Source organism: Muntiacus reevesi, chromosome 18, assembly GCF_963930625.1.
Source record: "Muntiacus reevesi chromosome 18, mMunRee1.1, whole genome shotgun sequence".
NCBI classification, from domain to species: Eukaryota; Metazoa; Chordata; class Mammalia; order Artiodactyla; family Cervidae; genus Muntiacus; species Muntiacus reevesi.
The window spans coordinates 28,093,910-28,115,357 of NC_089266.1; the positions used below are offsets into that span (position 1 = coordinate 28,093,910).

Below are 21,448 nucleotides of genomic sequence, written 5' to 3' on the forward strand. Positions count from 1 at the left end.
TTCTTTTACTGTATTTATTTTGAGTTCACAGGACCAGGTCATGAGCACAGAATTCACCAGAGCTTGGGCCTCCGAGCGTCGCGGGTCATATGGTGGCGCCGTCCCCATGGACACCCAGCCTCTCCTTAAGCCAGGCCCACCGAGGCTGCCCCCATCCTGGATGCTGCTGGACCCCAAAGCCCAGCTCTTGCCCCAGCTCCCCACCTGGTCTGCAATGACCCCTGCTTCCTGAGGCCCTGGTCTGAGCAGAACCTGGGCCTCAACAAATATGGCAGGTGCAGCTGTGTCTCCTAGGGGGCCATGTCCAGGGCTGCCCCCTTGGAGTGCATCCATCCCATGGGGCCAGTGGCAAGGAGCAGTTGCCTCCATTCTTCCCACCCCTGCCCTCCTTCCTCAGGAGCTCGCCTCCACACCCCGACTCCGCACTAAGTGTCTGCAGTGAACAGGGGTGTTGGAGGCCTGTGGAGCCCAGAGTCTCCGAGGAACAGCCAAGAAGTCCATTTCCACCAGGGTCTGTCCAGCAAGTCCAGGTCACCGGTACACAGGACCCTGGCCCTCTCCCCAGTAGCCAGCCCTTGGGGCTTTGAATGGAGGAACAGGCAGGCTCAGCCTGTGGTTCCTTGGCTTGAGGCCCCAGTGAATGGAGCCCGAGTCCTCAGCCCTCCTGGGGCAGGGCATTGGTGTTTGGAGTGGACGGGCCCCGCTGGCCACCCTGTGATGTCAGAGGCCGGCGGAGGCCCTGGAGCCCCCCAAGCCGGTGGGCATCGCACGTGGCAGTGGTTCCGGGGTGCTGGGCCTGTCCCAGTTATGAAGCACCAGAGGCCAGCCAGACAGTCAAGAAGCCCATGCTCCTGTCCAAAGCCCTGGATTGGGGGCGCCAGTGTCCTCTCTCCACATGCCTGGTGGACGGCGGGTCCACTGACTCAGCCCCTGGGCCCACTCTGGTCACAGGTGCACCGGCTGGACGTAGCTCCGCGGGAAGAAGCCAATCCGCCCGGAGAGCCGGCCCCGCCACCAGCAGGGGTCAAGGCGCTCCAGGACCTCAATGATGTCACCGCGGCGGAAGCTGAGCTGGGAGGGGTCCTGGGCTGAGAAGTCAAACTGGGCCTGGGCGAAGCAGGCCCGGGGCGGCTGCGAGGGAGGAGACAGTCAGTGGGCCCTTCAGGAGCCCCTGGCTGGGCTGTCCCCACGGAAGCCCCAAGAGGAGGCAGAGTTGGGATTGAACCCAGCTCTGTGTCCAGGTTCAGACGACAGCCATCCCCCTACCCCATCCTGCCATGGGCCTCCCACTGCCCGCTCCCTGCACATCTGCAGCACAGACCCTGCATCTCCACAAGGTCTGTCCTGGCAGCCCAACTGGGACGACATGGCCAGCAATCAAGGGACCAAGTCTTGGGCCTCAGCATGGGACTTTGGTTAGGTTCCTGTGCGTCTTGGGGGCTCTCTCCTGAGCTTTTGACTCCAGGCCCCAGACCTACGGGAACAGACCTTGTAAACTGTAAAGTGATGTGTGGCTGTGAGCAGTCTGCTGCTGTTGACCTTGGCCAGGCTTTGAGGCAAAGGATGTCACTTTGCACACTTCCATCTCTCAGGCTGGGCTCTAGTCCCACCTGTGCCCCAGTGGCCGTGGGTAAGTCCCTGACCTCTGTGGGACTTGGTTGCCCCCTGCAAATGGCTACTGGATGAGAGCTCCCCTCCAGGCACGTCAGCCCGGCGCCGTGATGATCACACCCAGCACCCTGGCCCTGCCTGCCCACCAGGCAATCTGCTCCGAGCCTGCAGAATCTCATCTGAGCAGGCGATAGGATCATGGACAGGCTGTAATTAGTGGTTCTCTGCCCAGGACAGAGGAGGCAGCCTGGGTCCCAGGGGCCGGGCCTGCTCTGCAGTCGCCTCGCAGGGCGGGTGACCCCAGAGCTAGGCGGTGGGTGTGGGAGAGCCCTTCGGCATCCCCCAGCTCCCTCGTGGCCCCCTCACACTTTCCAAGGGCAGAACTGGCCCGGGCAGCAGACCCACTGGGGGAAGCGTCCCTGAGACTGAGCTCTGAGCAGGCCAGGTGCTAAATGTGTTGATGGGAGGAGGGTGCATAAGGCGGGGGAGGGGGGGTCCTCCAAAAACACTGTTTATCAGCTCCCAGGGCTCATCCTACTGGCCCCAGGGGAAACTGAGGCCCAGGGGAGGGATGAACTGGCTCTAAGATCACACCTGGCTAGAAGCGGGGGTGGGGGGGGCCTAGGAACAGGCAGGACTGGAGCAGCAGCCTGCGGCCCCCTCTTCCTCCCCCACAGAACCCAAGTTCACTAGGCTGTGCAGGGTCCCGACTTCCAGCCCCAGGCCTTGCTGACACCCCGTCCCAAGGAAAACAGTATGTCAGGTCTAATAACTGCACTGGGTGGTTTCGTCACCCTAATGAGACCGAGATCTGGTCCCAGGGCCCCTTGATGAAAGAGCCGGCTGGCAAATTGCTGTTATTGTGAAAACGAGGGGTGGCTAGACCCCCTCCACCAGGCCAGGATCTGGCCCACGGGCACCCCTTGCCCCAACCCCCAACCCCAGGCCAGCTGCTGGCAAGCAGAAGCCAGTGCTGACCCTACCCGGCAGGCGGCCTGGGTTGCTCTCTGAGCCTCAGTTTCTTACCTGTGAGGTGCAGACTCCCAGGAGGCTCAGCAGGTGGCATACCTTCACTCACTCAACATACAACTACTGAGCACCTAGTGTGTGCCACGCACAGCTTCTGGCTGAGAATAAGCCAGGCTCTGCTTGCCCGGAAGTTTCTGCCCGCCCTTCCCGCCTCCCCCTGCCCCCCAACTCCTCTTGCCTCACGGCAGCCCCCAGGACAGAACTGGAGAAGCTGTGCTAGACCCTCCTCTTGCCACCCCCCAACTCCACCCACCTTGGGCAGGGGCTCCTCGTCCTGCAGGAAGACCTGCCGCTTCTTGGCGATGGTGGTGGTCCGGTAGAAGGCGACCAGCTCGTTAAGAGAGTTGAACTTCTCCTCCCACAGGTAGTACTTCCCTGAGGGGTCGCGTAGCACCTTGAAGTGCTGGACCTGGTCCCCGTAGCTGGGGGAGAGGCCATCTCAGACGGCTGCTCGGATGGGCCCTCCCCCTACCCCCTGGAACCTGGCCTTTTCCTCTCCAGGTGAGGACCGAGTCAGGAGGAGACAAGATGGGGAAGGGGTCCCAGGCCCCACCCACGGGCTCCGTGCAAGGCAGGGAATCTCCTGGCCGTGGAGTGTGGCGTTAAGGGTTGTGGACCCTGGAGCAGGACACTTTCTGGCTGTGTGACCTTAGGCAAATCACTTACTTTCTCTGAACCTTGGTTTCCTCATAGTAACACCTCCCTTCTGGGTGAGCGCTCATTTATTGGCAATGTTGCATGGTTCCTCTAAGAGAGGTGACCAGACAGCACCTCTTCTTTCCAAAGTCCCCTCAGCCTTAACTCTCTTTTCCTTCCCCCACCTCATCCCCTCCTAGCCCTCACAGTCCCTTGAGGGGCGAGTCCTAAGACCATCCCGACTTAGACCAAAGCCTGCCAGCGTGCAAGAGGCCCAGGCTGTGCGATGCTTCCTGTCCATTCTCTTCCCCCTTAAGAACCTTCCATGGCTCCCCACGGCCCTCGGCCCTCGGGGTAAAATCCTAGCACCTTGATCTCAAGGTCTGGCTCTGATGACCTGTCCAGCCTCAATTTTCTTCAAATACGCTCTGATGCGATCAACGTACCCCCTTCTCCTCTCCCTCCCTTTACCCAGCCTTGCAGTCCAACTGCACCACGTTCCACCCCCTGTCCAGCACCTTCCAACTGAAGGGATGGCCTGCCTCTCCCAGACTGGCCACAAGGTGGAAGGACCTGCTGGTGCCTCCCCTGCTTGGCCTAGCCCACGCCAGAAGGGGCTGCACATGACTGGGCAGCTTGAACTCCTGCACTCCTGCCTTCCGAGTGCTTCAAGGGCCTGGACCAGAGCTCAGCATCCATCCCCCAGCTGCCTATCCCTGTCTGAGCTCATTTGCTCCACCTGTCAGCCCCAGGCCTGGCATGCTGCCTTGTTAAAGGTAAGATGTGAGATTTAAGATGAAGATTTGTTCCAGGTAAATACCTCTTGTTCTGTGCATGTCTCTGGGCCTGGGGGAGGGGGAATCCTCCCACCCAGCCCAAGGTAAGGATCCCAACCACCGTAGTCTCTCTTTCCACTTTCAAGCATGCCTCCAGGCCTCTGCTACATTGTTTCTTCCAAATTCTTCTTCAGTCAAACTCTTACTCATGCTTCACAGCCTGGGTAACATGGCCCAAGCTCTGTGAGCTGCCTCAGATGCCCTCAGTCAGAGTCAGGGGACTCTTTGTCTTCCTCAGCCCTGTGTAGCCTGCCTGCAACCCACTGCTCATAGATACCCAAAGGCAGGAAGGCAGAGTCGGCCCAGGCATAGCCCAGTTGGGAGAGGATCTGGTCAGGGACACTGTGGGGCAGCCCAGGGCATCCATGCTCACTGGCTGTTTCATTCCCAGAACCCGCCGACACCCCCCAATCCCCGCTGGCTCTGAGCTGTGGTTCCAGCCCCTCTAACACACGTCCACTCTCAGGGCAGCCAGGTCCACCTGCAGAACTGAGGCCAGAAAATGCTGGAGGCTCTGTGACCAGGCAGAGCCATCATCCTGGCCTGAGACAAAGCCGCTCGTGTGCCGTCAGCAAGCATTGTTCCCAGGTGACTAAGCAGCTGTGCTGTCGGCTGTGGGACATGTGTGTCCATGTCCTGGGATGGGAGGAGGGCAGGCAGGCAGGCAGGCACCTCCATCCTGTCCGGCCTGCTGCAGCCTTGGTCCTTGACTCCCACATGCCCTGTCCTCCAGAGCCTGGTTCTCCCAGCCCCCTGGACTGTGGCTGTGGTGCTGGGGAGGCAGAGGCCCTGATTCGGTGCCATCTCCAAGGAGGAGCCGGGGGTGTGTTCAGCAGCCGTCCTCTGGGTGAGGGGCAGAGAAGGGTGTAGAGGTTTTGAGGAGACCTCAGCTTCAGGTGAGCACAGTTCTGAACACTCTGGTGTTTGAAGGTTACCTTCAGTCACCTGGAATGGAGCATTTCCCTGATCATACCCAGGGGAGGGTCGAGGCCTGGGAGGGGGCAAGGGACCCAGCAGTTCTGTAATCTTATTGTTGTTGTTCAATTGCTAAGTCGAGTCCAACTCTCCGCGACCCTGGGGACTGCAGTGCGCCAGGCTCCTCTGTCCTCTACTATCTCCCATAGTTTGCTCAAATTCATCAGCCTGACAACTGGCGGATTCTCAAACCTGGGAAGCTCTTGTGGTCCAGCCCCCAGCCTGTGCATGGCTGAAGATGGGATAGCAGGGCCCAGAGGGGAGAGGAGCCCGCCCATTGCCAGGGGCAGCTGCTCTGCTGTGTCTGTGAGCAGGCGTGACCCTCCTCTGAGCCAGCCCCTGGCCTGACGAGTGACCGACCCTCTTGCATGTGACAGGGCTGAGGACCCAGCACCTGGGCAGGCTCTCTCTCCCTGCCAGCCTGTCTCCTACCTCCCCAGGCCCGAGTCCAAGTCTAGGTGGCCCCAGAGCCAGGAGGGGTGGCCCTGCTGGGGGAGTCCTCCCGAGCTGGAGGGGGCACCCAGTCTGGTGTATGTGTGTGATGTCTGGGCCTGCGTGTGCCAGTGTCTCTCCATCACACCTGAATGTGTGCGCGTGTCTCTCCCTGCTCTGGGAGGCCGGCCGTGTGCATCCGTCTCTGAGCAGCCATGGGTGTGTGTATCCCTGTTTGTGACCCCCACGCCCACCTACCCAGGGGGGTGAGGGCTGGGCCGGGCCCCTGGGCTGTCAGAAAAGTCTAAAGGATGAAGTCAGGCCTGATGCTAGCTGCCACTGGTCCTGCCCAGCAGGTTTTTCTGGCCTGGTGGCGGCATTAGCCAGGGTGATAGTGGCCCAGGGTGGATAAACAAGGCTGGGATAAGGTGTCAGGAGCCCCAGGAGCCCCCAGTCAGGGCTTGGAAACCAGGTTGGTGGCCTGGTGGAGGCCAGGTTGCTGACTGCCTACTGGGTGATTTCTGTTAAGGCATAACCTTTCCGTAGACTCAGTCTTCCCATCTGTGAAAAAGGAGGAGGTGGATGACTTGATCTGCAGCAGATGTGAGATAGAATCAAACTGACCTTGGGAAGGGAGTGGAGAGAGAACCCCCAACACCGGGCTTTTAGCCTCAGGGAAGGAGAGCGGAAGGGCAGACCTGGTCTTTCAGGTCATGGGGGTGTCATGGGCACTAGTTTCTGCTGTTTCTGGCTGTGTGACCTCAGGCAAGTTACTGCATGCTTCTGAGCCTTTGTTTCTTCACTTGCACACCAGACTTCTTGGGTCACTTCCTCTCTGTCTTTGCCTGCATAAAACTGTGCCTTCCTCTGATTCTTTCTGCTTCATTTTCCAAGAACCTTTTTTCATCTTCCAAGATTTTGTATAATTTACTAACTGTTTAATAAATTATACATACACATCTCCTCATACATACATGTATAAAATTATCAGTCGCCCCAGTGGAACCTGAGCCTAAAGGACAGGGAGCTTTGTTCAATTGTTGGCAGCTGAGTCCCTGAAACTGGGCATGGGGCCTGGCACACAGTAGGAGCTCAGCAACCAGAGGGGTAGAGCAAACAGGTTGGGACCCCAGGCACCTGAGCCTGAAAAGAAGCAAGCGTCTTCCTAGTCTCACTGGGGAACAAACTGCTTCCAACCAAGGAGCCCACCACAGCCTATATCAGAGTGGGGCAAAAGTTACACAGCCAGGCCATACACCCCTGCCCTGGCCCACGAGCCGCCAGCTCAGACATGCTTCCGGAGGTGGGGGTGGACGGTGACAGCCCTTTGTAAACTCGTAAAGGTCACCCAGCCGTGGCCACCGTCACTCCAGGAGGCAGAGCAAGGCCCGTAAACCCCACCTCTGACAGCTTTATGAGGCTTGGCGGGAGCGTGCGGGAGATGCCACTCATGTAGGATCAGAGGTCCTGGGAGCCCTGCCAGTGAGGCAGAAATGTTCTTGCACATGCATCTGTGTAGTCATCACCCAGAAGGGTGGCTGTCAGGTCATTGGACTTCAGGACATCCTGGCTACTGTCTCCACACTGGAGATAAGGACGTTACAGCCGAGGAGGATGGGATCTGCTGAGGTTACACAGGAGGAGAGCTGGGCTGCGCACCCCCACATAGCCACTGGCCTTTCTCTAACAGCCTGGGACCACGGGGCTGGGGCCAGGAGGCACTGTGTGGTCCTGGGAGGGTTGACATGACAATGACAACTATAGTTGGCTTTTGGGATTGTTGTTGTTCATGTCGCTAAGTCATATCTGACACTTTGCGACCCCCATGGACAGTAGCCCACCTTCTCTGTCGATGGAATTTCCCATGCAAGAACACTGGAGTGGGTTGCCATTTCCTTCTCCAGGGGATCTTCCCCACCCAGTGATCGAGCCTGTGTCTGCTGCACTGGTAGGTGGGTTCTTTACTGTTGAGCCACCAGGGAAGCCAACATTTGTGGAGAACTTGCTGTGTGCTGGCAATATACTCAGCCCCTTACATCGATGTTCATCTCACCGACGAGGAAACAGACCAGGGTACCTTGCCCAGGGTTATACAGCTGATATTCTTACTCAAAAGCTTAAATCCTAGCCACAGATGCCCTGAATCTGTTTCCTGCTCTGATGTCTGCTTGGTTGTCCTCCAAGGGCCCTGACAGGCCCCCTGACAGAGGATGGACCTGAGTAGGGGCAGGACCCAGGATCCTGGCCCTGGGGGATGCAACTGAGGCTGGAGGGCGCCACCTGGTGGTGCTGTGTACACACCACAACCCGGGGGCCCAGGGTTCTGACTCTGAGCTAGGGAAGAGGGCTTTGGCAGGATGCCTGGGGTGGAGCAGGGGGGACGGTGTGGTGTGTGTGTGGGGATTTCTCTGAGAGACACTCCAGGCCCCTTTCCCAGACAGCACTGGTGCTGGCTCCCCAAAACTGCGCATCCCCCTCCTGCTCAGACAGACAAACTGCTCTCCAAGCCCACCTTCTCTGCCCCACCTCTGGTCTTCACACTTGCTGTTCCCTGGGCCTGGCATGCCCTCTCCTCTTTGTGCACCAAACTCCTACTCATGCTTCAGGGCCCAGCTCAGATGTCATCTTCTCCAGCCTGTGGAGTGTCTGCTGCCATCGAACTTCCCTCAATCAGGCATCATGGAAACCCCAGTCCCTCATCCCCGAGGGACTCCTCCCCTGTCCTATACACACACACCCCAAAGGTTGAGCTGGCTGGCCTGATCCCGTGCCTGGGGTGGCGGGTCTGCATGCCCAGGGAGGCACCAGGAGAGGGCAGGATGCCAGGGCACCCACGGCGGAAGTTCAGGCCATGGGATCCACTCTCAGGTTAGGGGGAGGCGGGAAGGAGCTCAGCTCAGGCTGCAGGGGTGGCCAAAGAAGCCCCTGGGCCCTGCTTTTCGGTGACCTTGGAGCTGATTCCTGGAGCGAGGCCAGACCAGCCCGCCTGGCGGGCGCCTTTCCCAGGAGATACTGGGCCCTGGGAGCCAGCACAGGGAAAATGGCCACTTCCTGTTCCTCAGGGGACCCACTGGCTTCAGGGGCTGGGCTGTGGAGGGAGGGGCCAGCCAGGGGGCTCCAGACGCTCAGGGCCAAGAACTGGTGTCTCACCACCCCTGAGGCTCAGAGAGGAGGAGAGCCATGGCCTTGGATCACGAGCTCAGCCTGTTCCCAGGGGAAATGGAAGTGAGGAAAGCCAAGGCTGGTGACAGAGCTTGGAGAGGGGCGGGTGAGGGCTGTGACCCCTGAGGTGGGACCACCATCCCCAGCTGCTCTCCTGACCCCGACGAGGAGAAACCCAGCTGCCGGGGCTCCAGTGTGCTGACCACACACCACCACAAGCTCTACAGAGCAGACAGGAAAGCCTCCCTTGGGGCACATTTCTGCAAACAGGAGCCTCATGGCTGGCCTGCTGGGAGACACAAGCTTGTCCCTCCCCTGAGCCTGATGCCCCATCAAACTTGCCCCCACAGGAGCCATCAAAGCCATCCTATGTACGTTTATCCATTGGAAAATCAGCCAGCTGTTGGCTGTGACACCTCCCAGTCCTAGAAGACTGTGCCACCCAGCACACTGAGGCCACGCTGCCCATGCTCACCCACCATCCCATCCAGCTGCGTGCCCAATGCCCTGATGGTGGTATTATTGTTGGTGGTCCCAAATTCACAGGCACATGCCACTTCCCCAACCCTCCAGCCCCATCCCAGTGCTAACGCCAGCGGTTCTGCCTGGCTCTTTCCAGGGCCCCCCTCGATCCCAGTCATCCTCCCTCCTCGGTAGCCCAAGGGATCCACTCCCTTCCCCTAGTGGGGATGCTCCATAGGGACCTGTTGCTCTGGGGTGACCCACCTCCTGGTCAGGACCTGTCAGGCCATTCTCTCTGGACTTGACACCCCTCCCCGCACTGGCTTTGCCCACTCACCCCAGGGGCTTTCCGTTTGCTATTTCCTCTGCCTGGAAGCTCTCCTCCTGGTCCTCACTCTCAGAGCCCTGGGAGAGCCTGCACCACAGCTGCAGATCTCTGCTCAAACCTGAGGCCATCCGTCCCTGCCACCTGGATCCTCCTGTGTTCGTTTCTCTCCTTGTTCAAGGTCTGTCTCCCCGACTAAGACACAAACCCTGAACGGCAGCAACTTTATTTTTTCACTGTTGTTTCCCGAGTCCCTGACGCTGCCTGGCACACTGCACATAACTCAGCGACTAGTCCTTGAATTGCTGCACCCACATCCCCCTGTTCCAGGTGCAGAAGAGGCAGGACAGAGACCAGCGGGGCCCGACCCCCTCCCCGGTTCCTGCCCCTCCTTCCACCTGGACTCCTCATTGCCCCATTGTTATTTCTGGTTTCAGGTTCCGAGCTGCCCAGAGGCTGCCACCCTGCTTCAGTGGCAGCCACTATTCTAACGGCTGTCTATAGAATGACTCATTTGCTCCTCGCAATAACTCATTTTACACGTGAGGAAACAGGTACAGAGAGGTTAAGTGACTTGCCCAAAATCACACAGGAAATGGCCGAGCTGGAAAGTGAACCTAAGCACCCTGGCCCCAGGGTCCATCCTCTTGACTGTGTAGCACATGGGGGACCCTGTTCAGAGCACAGCCTGGACACCCATCCCGTGGGCCTGCTGCTCTCCCCCTGCAGCCTTGTCATATCAGCTTCTCCTGGTGACTTGATGCTCACGGAACAATGGCCGACCCTTTGGCCTGGCATGGGAGGACTCACAGTCAGCCTCCCATCCTCACTGCCCAGGGCCACGCCCTGCAGTCGCCTCACCCGCTAACCCCCAGATTTTCATCTGCTTCCAGGGGTTTGTCATTCCCTCCACGATCCAAAGGCCTGTTCTTGCCCACCCTCCTTCGTGTGTTTGGGTCAGAACTCACTTCACAGAGACGGAGAACTCCCCTGGGGAGCTCTCGCTCTCCCGGATCAGGAACGCTCCCTGGTGGTTCCGCTTCATCAGAATCTCTTCCGCCAGCTGCCGGGAGATCCGGCCCGAGTACCACCTGCAGAGAGGCAAGGTGAGAGTGGGGGGCCGGCCACGCTGCCCAGTGCCAGGCACCCATCACCGCCAGGTCCCCCCAGCAGTCCTGGACACAGGAGGTGCCCCTGCTCCCAGCTTACAGGCTGTCAACCTGAGGCCCGGAGAGGCAGAGGTCATGTACCCAAGGTCACACATGGTGGCAGACAGGAACTGCGCCTAGTCCTGGCATTCTGGCTCCTGAGCACAGGCCCTTGCCACCACACCAGGCAAACACACGGGGCTTCCCAGGTGGCGCTAGTAGTAAAGAACCCGCCTGCCAATGCAGGAGATGTAAGAGTCTCAGGTTCGATCCTTGGGTTGGGAAGATCCCCTGGAGGAGGGCATGGCAACCCACTCCAGTATTCTTGCCTGGAGAATCCCATAGACAGAGCTTAGCAAGCTACAGTCCACGGGGTCACAAAGAGTCAGACACAACTGAGCAACTTAACATGCACACACACTCATGCAAACACACACCTCAGTGAACTCCGACCCAGCCACCCCCAACCTGGGCTTTTACCTTTCCTATTATAGGTTCTTAAAAGTGAAAAAATATTTTAAAGATGACCAAATAGAAATGGGCTTCCCTGGTGGCTCAGATGGTAAAGAATCTGCCTATAATGCAAGAGACCCAGGTTCAGTCCCTGGGTGGGGAAGATCTTCTGGAGAAGGAAATGGCAAGCCACTGCAGTATTCTTGGCCTGGAGAATTCCATGGACAGAGAGAGCCTGGTGGGCTACCATCCATGGGATTGTGAACAGTCAAATACAATTTATTTTGTCTTTCTTTTTTTCAGTCAGACACAATTTAGGGACTAAACCACCACCAAAGAGAAATAGCAGCTTTGCTCTGGTGAGGAAGGGTCTCTCCCTGTACCCGTTTCACAGATGCATAGACTGAGGCCACCTGGACTTTATCTCACAGGTTCAAGTCCCTCTTCCTTCTGACCAAACAGAACTGGGTATATAGAAGGTTACTGGTAAATGCACCAGGCAGTCTGGCAGAGTCTGGATCTTTGGGAATCGCCTACCCTCGGAGGGCCCAGGTGGGCTCCAGCTGGCTTCCCAGTCCCAGGGTTTTGGTCCACTCTTGATGTTCACACGGGGAAACCAAAGCCCAGCGTGGCCGGAATGTCACTGTGGGACCTTGGCGCCCCGAGTCCACCAAGCCTCCCTTCCCTGCACCGTTTCCCTTCTCCCTTTCCTGAGTCTGATCGCCCGGGCGGATATGAGGCAGGAATTTCCTCTCATGTCAGGATGTTGACAACACAGGGGCTCAGGTGCAGGCAGACGGGGTCCTGCCCGTAGCCCCGCCTGCCCCTCCCCTGCCTGCCACGTGTGAGCACTGGCAGCTCCTCTGAGGGCTTTTTACTGATGTGCCCAGCCTGTGTGCGGGTGTGTTGGGCCCCCAACGTCCTTAGGTGGTGACTGAGGGGTGCAAGATAGGCACCTTGCTCAGCTCATGGCATTGGCTCCCTGGTTTCGGCCAGAAGGAGCAGTTCCAAGGCTCCTCCCCACCTTCCACCCCAAAATAAAATCCTGGTCCTGACATTGTGTTCTAGACACCACTCCTGGGAGCCCATACCTCAAAAGTGAGCTTCTAGACCACAACTGCCCCCATACTGGGGGGTGGGGAGGCCTGGGCCCATCTCACAGCACGTTTGCCCAGAGTGGAGGCAGTGGAGGTGGTGGCCAGGGGTGGGGCTCCAGGCTGCCTCTGAGAGCTCAGCCCGTGTCTCTGGGAGTCCCGGAGGAGCCTCCAGGCTGGAGGCTGAGCTGTGACGTGGGGGCCTGGGGCTCGGGGGTGCCTGGAACGGAGCTCCTCTGGGAAGCCCCCACCAGGAACAGGTGCAGGCGCTGCCGCGGGGGGAGCAGGGGTCCAGTGGGGCCCCGTGTGGGCGTTTCCCGAGCCCGGTGTCTCTGAAGAACCCACAAAACCCCACAGGAGATGTCCGTGTGTGGGCGGCCGTCACCCTCAAAGGCTTTTGCAACCGCAGTCTTGAGGAGGCTGCCCAGCGCCCTCCAGGTCCTCGGTGGCTCAAAGGACAGGATGAGAGAAACCAACCTCCCCGTCCTGACACCCTCAGAACCCAGCCCACTCCTCACTTAGCCCCCATTTTACTGATTTGGAAACTGAGACCCAAGGAGGGGCAGAGCCCCCCCTCCCAAGATTTGCCCGGCAAATCTCCCCAACTCTGTCCTGGTGGGCACAGCCCAGGCCCACGGCACCTGAGGCAAACCTCCATCCGCCTCTGACCCTGGACAGGCCACTCATCTCTGTGCCGCCGTCTCCTGGCCCACAGACGATGACGAGAGCACCCAGCTTGCAGGGCCCTTGGGAGGACGAGGGCGCTGCCACCTGCAGGGGTTTACCGCCACTGCTACTGCCTTCACCCATGCGCACCCCACCTCCCCCACCGTTAGCTGGTCTGCCTGCACTCCCAGCAAGCTTCTACTCTACCTCCTGGTGCCAGCAGACCATGCACTCCTAGACCCCTACACGACTGGGTCAGACCCTTGGTGGACCCTGCCCGAGATGCCCGGAGGCCCTGGGAGTAGATGGCCTGCATCACACCTCCCCCGGGCTCCCTGGGCTGCAGGGTGGTGGTGGTGATCAGGGCCCCCCTGAGACCCCTGCCCTGCCACGTCCCACCCTGGAGCCCCAAGGGCTGAGTCAGATGCTGGCTGGACTTTCCCCACTGCTATTTCGGAGCCAGGGCAGGGGTGAAGTTAGCCCAGGACATACCTGGACCTGGCCTGAGGCAGGTGGGGGATCTGCCCTTGGTCCCTGATCTGTCTCAGACACTAGTGGCCAAAGACAGCCCCAGGGACCCCAGGGCCATCAGACACGGAACCCTCCATGGCTGCCACCCGCCCTGGTGGAGACTGGCTTCAACCACCATATTGCCCCAAAGGGCATGGCCCTGAAATCCATCAGCTTTTCTTTCCTTCTGTGTAAACCAGAACCTCTGCTTGGGTTTCTCAGTGGCCTCCAACCTCCTAGGCTCCCAGCCTTTGCTGAGCCCCAGGCTCTACCTGGAGGGTCCCACTTCCACTGTGTCTTTCACTGACCTGGTCCTGGCAGGTTCTCTCCATCTGTCTCCCTTTACGGAAGTCAAGGTCACACAACCCAGAGACCTGCAGGCCTGGAGCCCAGGCTACAGAACCTGTCGGTGGGTGGGAGTGCTTGGAGCCCAGACAGGGGACCTAGGTGGGTAGAGGCCTTGCCCAACACAGGAAGCCGGAGGTGGTGGCAGCTTTGGAAAGAACTCGAAGACAGATAAAGAGGAAACGGCCTCCAGGCCCCACCCTGGCCCCGCACCTCCCTCTCTTTTCACCCCACAACCACACACATGTCACGGCTCCCAGCCTACCCCCTCCAGCCTGCCCAGCCCCGTTACCTGCCTCCGCATCAGATGCAGGCCCCCTGTCCCCGCTGAAACCCATCTGTGGCTCCTCCCACCCTCTACCTGGCATCTGAGGCCCTGCTGCCAGGCCCACGGCCGGGGGTTCTCATTGCCCCTCTCCCAGGAGTGCCCTTCTCTGACTCTATGCAGCTAACTCCTACACACATCCTTCAAAACCTCCGTTTGTCACCTCTTCTGAGAAGGCCTCCCTGGTTAGTTATCTCGATGCTGACTGCCTTCTCTTGTCATACTTTCTTTACCTCCTGTCTCTCCCTGGGGCACCGTGCTCTGACCCGAGCGTCTCATCACGTGTCTCCAGCATCACCCAGGCCGGGTCCCTGGGGCCATAGCCCGTGTTTGGTGAATGACTGTGTCTCAAGGCTACTTCAGCCTTTACTCCACGCATATCCACACGGTTTTTCATAGATTCTTGGCCACTTAGGCCTGTCCCAGGGCTGAGACTAGGGCATTCAATGTTGGAAGGCTGACCAGGGGCCTCCCTGGGCCAGCAGGTCCCAGGCCTGGGGACGCCTGGGCCCCACACTTGACTCCTGCTCTGCCCTGTCCCAACTCTGCTGGGCTGGTGTCTAGCTCCCACCTCTCCTGCTCCAATGGCAGGGCCCTCAGTTCTGCCTGCTTCCTGCCCCTCTCCTCCCTGGCCCCTCACCCCCACCCCAACACAGGCTCCTAGGACCCCCCATGAGTGGAGCCTCAGCCCTGCTTGTGCTGCAGACAGAGAAACAGGAGCAGAGAGAGCCAAGTCCTGCCTGAGGCCACGCCACAGCTGGTGGGCCCACCGCTGAGCTCCCAGGCCCCGTCCTCTCCAGGGCCCGGATGCTCTCTGGTGTCCCAGGTCCTCTGTGTTGTGGCCTGGACTGGCCTGACTACCACCACTTGGGACCAGTCATCACATCTCTGTCCCCCACTTCTGCTCAGAGTAGAGACAGGGGGGCCTCCAGAGGGATGGAGGGAGGCTGGGGTGAGGACTTGCAGGTCACTCCATCTGGGTCAGGCTGGGAGGGGACATTTGGCTGCAGGGCAGGGGGCCTGTGGATGTGGGGGAGCTACTCACGGGTGGGGCTTGACACGAATGTAGTTCTTAGGGACGAACCCCTCGGCACCCCGCAGCTCGGCCTTGTACCAGTTTTGGTCGTCCTCCATGTTCAGGATCTGTGGGCAGGAGAGACATGGCCCCTGGTCACCCAGGAGTGTCGGCTTCCCCTGCCAAGGCACACGCCAGCCCCGGGCCCACTTCCCGGAGGAATGTGACGTCGCCGGCCCCACCCAGTGTGATTCCATGGTCTTCCCTGTCCCGTTTTGGGGAGGCCTGCCCACAGGTCATAGAGGAGGATTTGGTTGGTGGGCTGAGCTCTGGGGGCTGGAGTTGGACATCCAAGTGCTGCCACCCAGACCCCCAGCACCCCATGGGGTTAGGGCAAAGCTCACGGCCCCTCGGTCCCTGAGCTGTGGCCCTGAGCATGGGGCCCACGGTTCTCGACGCCTCCACTGACCCAGGGGCAGGGGGAGGTCTGAGGAGCCCCCCCAAGCGGTGGTCACCTGGGGTCACCCACATCTACAAACCCACACGTCTGAACTCAGGGGTGATGGTCGGATGGGGGGTTCAGGCCCTGGGGAGCAAATGAGAGGTATTTGGGCTGAGACGATGCTCGGATCACAGGCTCCTCATCGCCCTGCAGGTGGCCCGAGGGGAACTGAAACCTGAGTGTGGGTGGGAGCCACTGTGGCTGGCGGCAGGACGCTGGGCTCCCTCCCCTGTCGCTGGGCAGACTCACCACGGGTCACCCCTTCTCGCCCCAGCCCCTGGGGTCACAGTCATCAAAAGCTATTTCACAGAGGAGGATGCAGGCCCAGAGAGGAGGTGAGTAGGATACCCTCAGTCTTAACACCAGTCCTCCTTCATTCTGTTTCCCGACCCCGCCCAAGGGCCATCTCCCCTGTCCGTCCTAGAGCAGGTCCACGTATCAGCTCAAACCCAGTGGGGATGCTGGGTTGAGACAAAAAATCAGACACAGATGAGCCGCCCTGCAGAGGCCCCATGGGAGTGAGGACTGGGACAGCAACTCGTCCAACCGCCTGGCCCGCAGAGCCCCCCACTTCCTGTCCCCACTGTCTGGGCCAGGCCAGCGTCCCCAGGGACAGCCGGAAGCAGGTGGCTGACTCAGGAAAACTTTTGCTGAAAACTAAACAACACAAAACAAATCCTGCCTCCCCCCGCACCGCAATCCCACCGCCCGCTTAATGGGTAAATCAGGACCTATGGGACACATTCAGTGAAGTTTCCCGGGAGCCTCAGGCTCTAGACCAGTCTGCTTGCCTCGAACTCTCTCTGCAGCCTTGGCCTCAGTTTCTGCACCCGTAAAACGGACACAGCCTACATGTGGTGGTGTTTTGTGACCTACAAAATCCTGTGTGGACATGTGGCTGTAACGCGTCTCGTCTACCCCCCAGTTTTGTTTGTTTGTTTTCCTGTCATCTCCACTCCAGAGAAAAGACTCAGAAATGTTCTGATTGGTTGCGGTAGCTGAGGTCTTGCCGTCAACATTTTTCAAAGCCCCCAGACCCTGTGAGACACAGGAATTGCTGACCCTCCCTGGTGATGCCCCCAGCTTGGCCCCTTCTGCTGGGTGCTGTCCTGGGCCACTATCTCCTGGCCAGTGTGGTCACTGAGCACGTCCTGCAGGGCAGGCCCTGTGTCCACCCCAGTGACACAGCGGGGAGCAGGAGGTCACGCTTTAGTGGGCAGAGGCAGAGGGAGAAACAGGAAGCAGACAAATAAACAAGATAATTCAATGCAGTGGGGAGTGCTCGCAAGATATACATCAAGAAGATTAGATGTCTGGTTGGGGCAGGGCATTGTCCACAGGGGTGGGGGAGTGGGCAAGAAAGGCATCTCTGAGTAGGTTGACTGACACATGAGCTGAGGCCCAAATTACAGGAAAGGCTGGACGTGAGAAGATGTGGGGAACAGTGTCCATGGCCGAAGGAATAGCCAAGGCCCTGAGGTGGGAGCAGAGAGGAGGCCTGTGTAGCTGAGGCGGGGGCTGGGCCATGAGTTGCACAGGGAGGGCGAGAGATGGGCGTTCTCATACTCTGGTGGGAGTGAGGAGGCAGTTCAGATTTTTATTTTCAAAACCAAGAGGAGCAGGCTGCCCCTGTGGGTCAGGGGCAAAGAGTCCACCTGCCAATGCAGGAGACTCAGGTTTGATCCCGGATCCAGGAAGATCCCACATGCCACAGAGCACCCCAACTATTGAGCCTGTGCTCTGGAGTCCACGAGCTGTAACCACAGAAGCCCACGCGCCCTAGAGTCTATGCTCAGCAAACAGAGAAGCCGCAGCAATGCAAAGCCCAAGTACCGCAACCAGAGAGTAGCCCCCTTCCCACAACTAGAGAAAGCCCACGCAGCAACAAAGACCCAGCACAGCCAACAAATAAATAAAATTATTTACAAAAACAAACAAGACGAACAATTGAGGGCCACTGAGGGAAGGTCAGGCTCTGGGTTGTGGCTGTTGTGTGGAGACCAGGCTGGGGACTGGAGGGAGGGACGTGAGGAGCTGGGCCCAGGTGGGCGGTGATGGGGCCCTGGACTGGGGTGACTGCGATGTGGTCAGATTTGGGATGGTTTAGGAGGAACTGCTGACAGGCTGGCTCCAAGATGCAGAGAAAGCAGCCAAGACCACCCCAGTTCTGGGCCTGGGTGCTGGCAGGCGGGTGTGGCCGCCGGGCGCGATGGAACAGCTGCGGTGGCAGGTGGGGAGCCCAGGGCCAGCTGTGTCCAACCTGGGGCACACCGGCCGTCCCTTTGGAGGTGCTGGGGCCATGCACTCCCTGAGTCTGGGTTCTGGGGGCCAGGCTGTCGATGAAGAGGCAGAGGTAAGCCAGCATCCACATCCTTCCTCCAGCCAGGAGCGACGCGATACTGTGCACCCAAAGCAGCCTGCTATGTTTTAGGGAAGTGATGTTTGGGGCCACTTGTCCAGAGGGTCGTCTAAGAGCAGAGCTCAAGACTGGAAGAACAGCGTCCTGCCAGCTCCCAGGGCCTGGTATCTGTGTGTCCACTGGGCACTCACAGCTGGTGTGCTGAAAACACACTCGGAAATGGACACCCTGTATGCTCAGTCACCAGACGGGCGTTAGAGAGGGAGCAGGGCTGCCGGGCGATGTCACAGTCGAACTTTTGCAGTTACAGAAATCGGACTCCAGACCAGCATGATGTGGGTGAGGCACTTGGAGCGCAAAATGTTAGGGAGCTCCGAAGATGTCACGAATCAACGTAAATAGTATTTTACGAGAGTAAGTTAAAAAATCAAAATCAATGCAAAAAATTTTAATGCAGTCATTAGTTAATGATAATGTATTCGTATCAGTCTATTAATATAACCAATGAACCAGGTTGATACTCTAAAATGTTACCATAGGAGAGGGTGTGCATGGGTGAGAGTGGGCGTGCGGTGTCAGATGCGACTCCCTCTGTACTATCTTCTCAATTTTTCTGTAAACCTCAAACTGTTCTAAAAATTAGACTGTTTAAAATTTAATGAAAAAAGAAACCATCAAAATCTTAAATCAAGGCAGGATTTGATCTGGCACCTGCACCACCATGAGAGGAAGGGCCCTGTCTCCAGGGCCCTGGAAGGCCCACTTATGGAAGTGGGACTTGCTGGTGGCCCACGTCCCAGGACCAACAGCTAACTCATCGGGACATTCTGGTGTTTTTAGGTACAAATCTGGTGCCTAGAAGAGGCTCAGCTTTCCCTTTCCCTTTCTCACCTGCAGAAAGTCAATTTCCCATCCCTAAAACTCTAATCTACTGAATACGTGTAAATTGGCTCTCTATGTATATTCCTCTGCATTCTGCCTTTTTGTCACTTCGCGTTGCCTCATGAGCATTTTTGCATTGTTAAACGACCCCTCCCCAGATGGTGTTTTTAGGGACTGTGTGATATTTTGTGCCACCATGGAGCACAGAGCACAGAGCTAGGCTGAGTCCACGCTGCAGACTCACTCACACCCCCATCCCCGCTGGATGCATCTCCTTCTTCACTCTCCTCCCCTGCCTCTTCTCTACATGGTTGGGTCCCGCTCATCCTTCAGATCTCAGCTGAGGTGTCACTTCTTTTGAGAGGTTGCCCAGACCCCCCCACCCCCATCTAAAGCTGTCCCCTTGCCCCTCCCACCCTCTGCATTCCATCTCCCCGGGTGATTGCTTCCATCCATCTGTCACCTCCTGGCATGACTCACCCTCTGGAATGTCAGGTTTGGGAGGACAGGGACTGGGCTTTGCCCACTGCCTGTGTCCTCAACACTCAGGACAGTGCTCCACAGCCCAGCAAGGGTTTGTTGCACGAAGGAAGGAAAAGGCAGCTTCTCCCATGGCCCGTCATGCCTTGAGAGGTCCCCTCCTGGGTCTCGGCTAACATCTTAATCTTCCTTCCTCTGATACCCCATGTCTTGCTGAGGGCCTGCCCCGTGTCGGCACTGGTTTATGTCCCTGCCCTCAGGAGCCCGGGTTAGAAGCAAACACAGCAGGAGATATCAGTGCTCTAGCCAGGGTTAGTGGGAACTCGGCCAGTCTCTGGGTGGGTAGTGAGCCCAGGCATCCAGGAGGGAAGGCGGTGTCATAGTTTTTACAGTGATTTCTTAGGGGGACCCCACAGATCCATCCCCGCCACACTGCCCATCACCTGCATCTTAGGTGGATAGCACTGACCACCCCATTCCAAATTCCTCATGATTCCACTCTCTCCCAAGCTATGGAGCCTGGAATTAGAGACCCAAACTCTCTCAGATTGGCTAACAAGGCCTGTGAACTGGACTTAGATCTCAGAGTCTCCTGCACTAGCTGGTTGGTCATGGTGCCAAACCTGCCCCTCCCCCAGGTGACCACACATCCTCAGGTCACCCCCCATCACCACCACTGGCCATCCAGGGGGCCCAGGGCCAGCATCCCAGCACAGATAAGAGGAGACTTCCTCAAAATGGTGTGGTTCTTCTTAGAACCATCACCTTTCTGCCCCAGCCCAGGTTCAGGGGTTCACACCCGACCCCACACTGAGCAAGTCATGGCTCCTGGGGGCCTCACTTAGTCATCTGCAAAATGGGGCCGCAGCAGCTTAAGCGGACGTTAGAGCACACCGCCGAGTTCAGACCTGGCTCCATATACAGTCAGCCCACGGGAGGTTCTGTCCCTTCCGAGGCCTCAAGCTTGGGACCCAGAGTGCGACCCCGGCTCAGACTGGAAGGATGGCTGGTCTCATGCCCACTGGGCTGGCATGGAGCCTGGGGCCCAGGGAGCTTCCTGAGAGGGACTTGATGGCAGCTCCAGCGCCCAAATCGTGCCAGCCACTCACAAATCAGGGCCCTGAGCTCTGCTTCCAGATGCAGGCATGTAAGCAGGGACACTTCCCAAGAGAGAGAAAGCCTGCAAACCCCTCTACCCTGGAGGGTGTGTGCTCCTCACAGAGGTCCCACGAGGGGGCTGCGTAGCATTGAGGTTCATCTCACCTGCACGGAGGCCTGTTTAGACCCTTAGTCACAGTTGTTTTATCCCCGATAGGTTAGTGTGTGTACTTCATTCCCAAGACCCTCTCTCTGTCTCAGTCTGTCTCGTTGCCTCTCTCTCTCTAACTCATTTCAAATTCTTTCCTGGGAAACTGGGTGTTGAATCAGCCCCTGCCACTCACTACGCTGAATTCTCAGAATGGCTCCAAAAGGAGGAAGCACTAACTCACTCCCCATTTCTCAGATGGGAAAACTGAGGATCCGAGGCAGAAGTGGCTTGTCCGGAGTCACGTAGTCAATGACTGGAGAAGCCGGGCCTGTCTTCCGCCAGAGACTAGACTCTATTAGAAGGGCCATCTGGGCCCTGACTTTAAGCACCCCCCATACCACATAGGCACAGCTCGGCTAGCCCCAGCCACCCTACCTTGAGCGTGTCCCCCTTGTTGAAGGCCAGCTCGTCACTCTCCGTGGCCTGGAAGCTGTACAGGGCCACAGACTCCATGCCGCCGTCCCCGAGCCCCGGCAGCTGGGCTGCTAGCAGGGCCGGCAGCTTCCTGCTTCCTCTGCAGTCGAGGACCAGCTTCCTTTGTTTTGAGAGCGTGTTTGTGCTTTTGAAGCTGAGACTGAGACTTCCCCTGACGGAGAAACAGGAAGCAGAGATGTCCCAGACAGGGGGTGTGAGCCACGGGCCCCTCTCAGACTCCAGGGCGTCCCCCAGCAGCCCTGGGAGTGGGTCCCCCTCCTGCACCCACCTTACAGATGATAAAACTGAGTCTCCAGAGCAACAAGGATGCTGAACTTGTGGTCGCAGCTACTCCCACTCATTTACCAATCCATCCACCACAGTTTCTAAACTCTGATGCCCCCTGTGACCTCCTATTGACCCAAAGTTTCTGGCCCAACCACCAGGGCCTTCCCTGTTGCTCCTCCCCACCCCACCT

At 58.5% G+C, this 21,448-nt stretch overlaps 1 protein-coding gene across 1 annotated transcript; it reads right to left on the reverse strand.

Moving 5' to 3' along the window:
* Positions 1–19: 19 nt before the first annotated feature.
* GRAP (GRB2 related adaptor protein) lies at positions 20–21,079 on the reverse strand. The gene is made up of 5 exons (XM_065910825.1): positions 20,932–21,079; positions 15,055–15,152; positions 10,437–10,559; positions 2,894–3,062; positions 20–1,131 (listed from the first exon to the last, which is right to left on the reverse strand). The coding sequence occupies exons 1-5, from the start codon at positions 21,007–21,009 to the stop codon at positions 946–948; spliced, it is 654 nt and encodes a 217-aa protein (XP_065766897.1). The 5' UTR covers positions 21,010–21,079; the 3' UTR covers positions 20–945.
* Between the last annotated feature and the right edge of the window lie 369 nt (positions 21,080–21,448).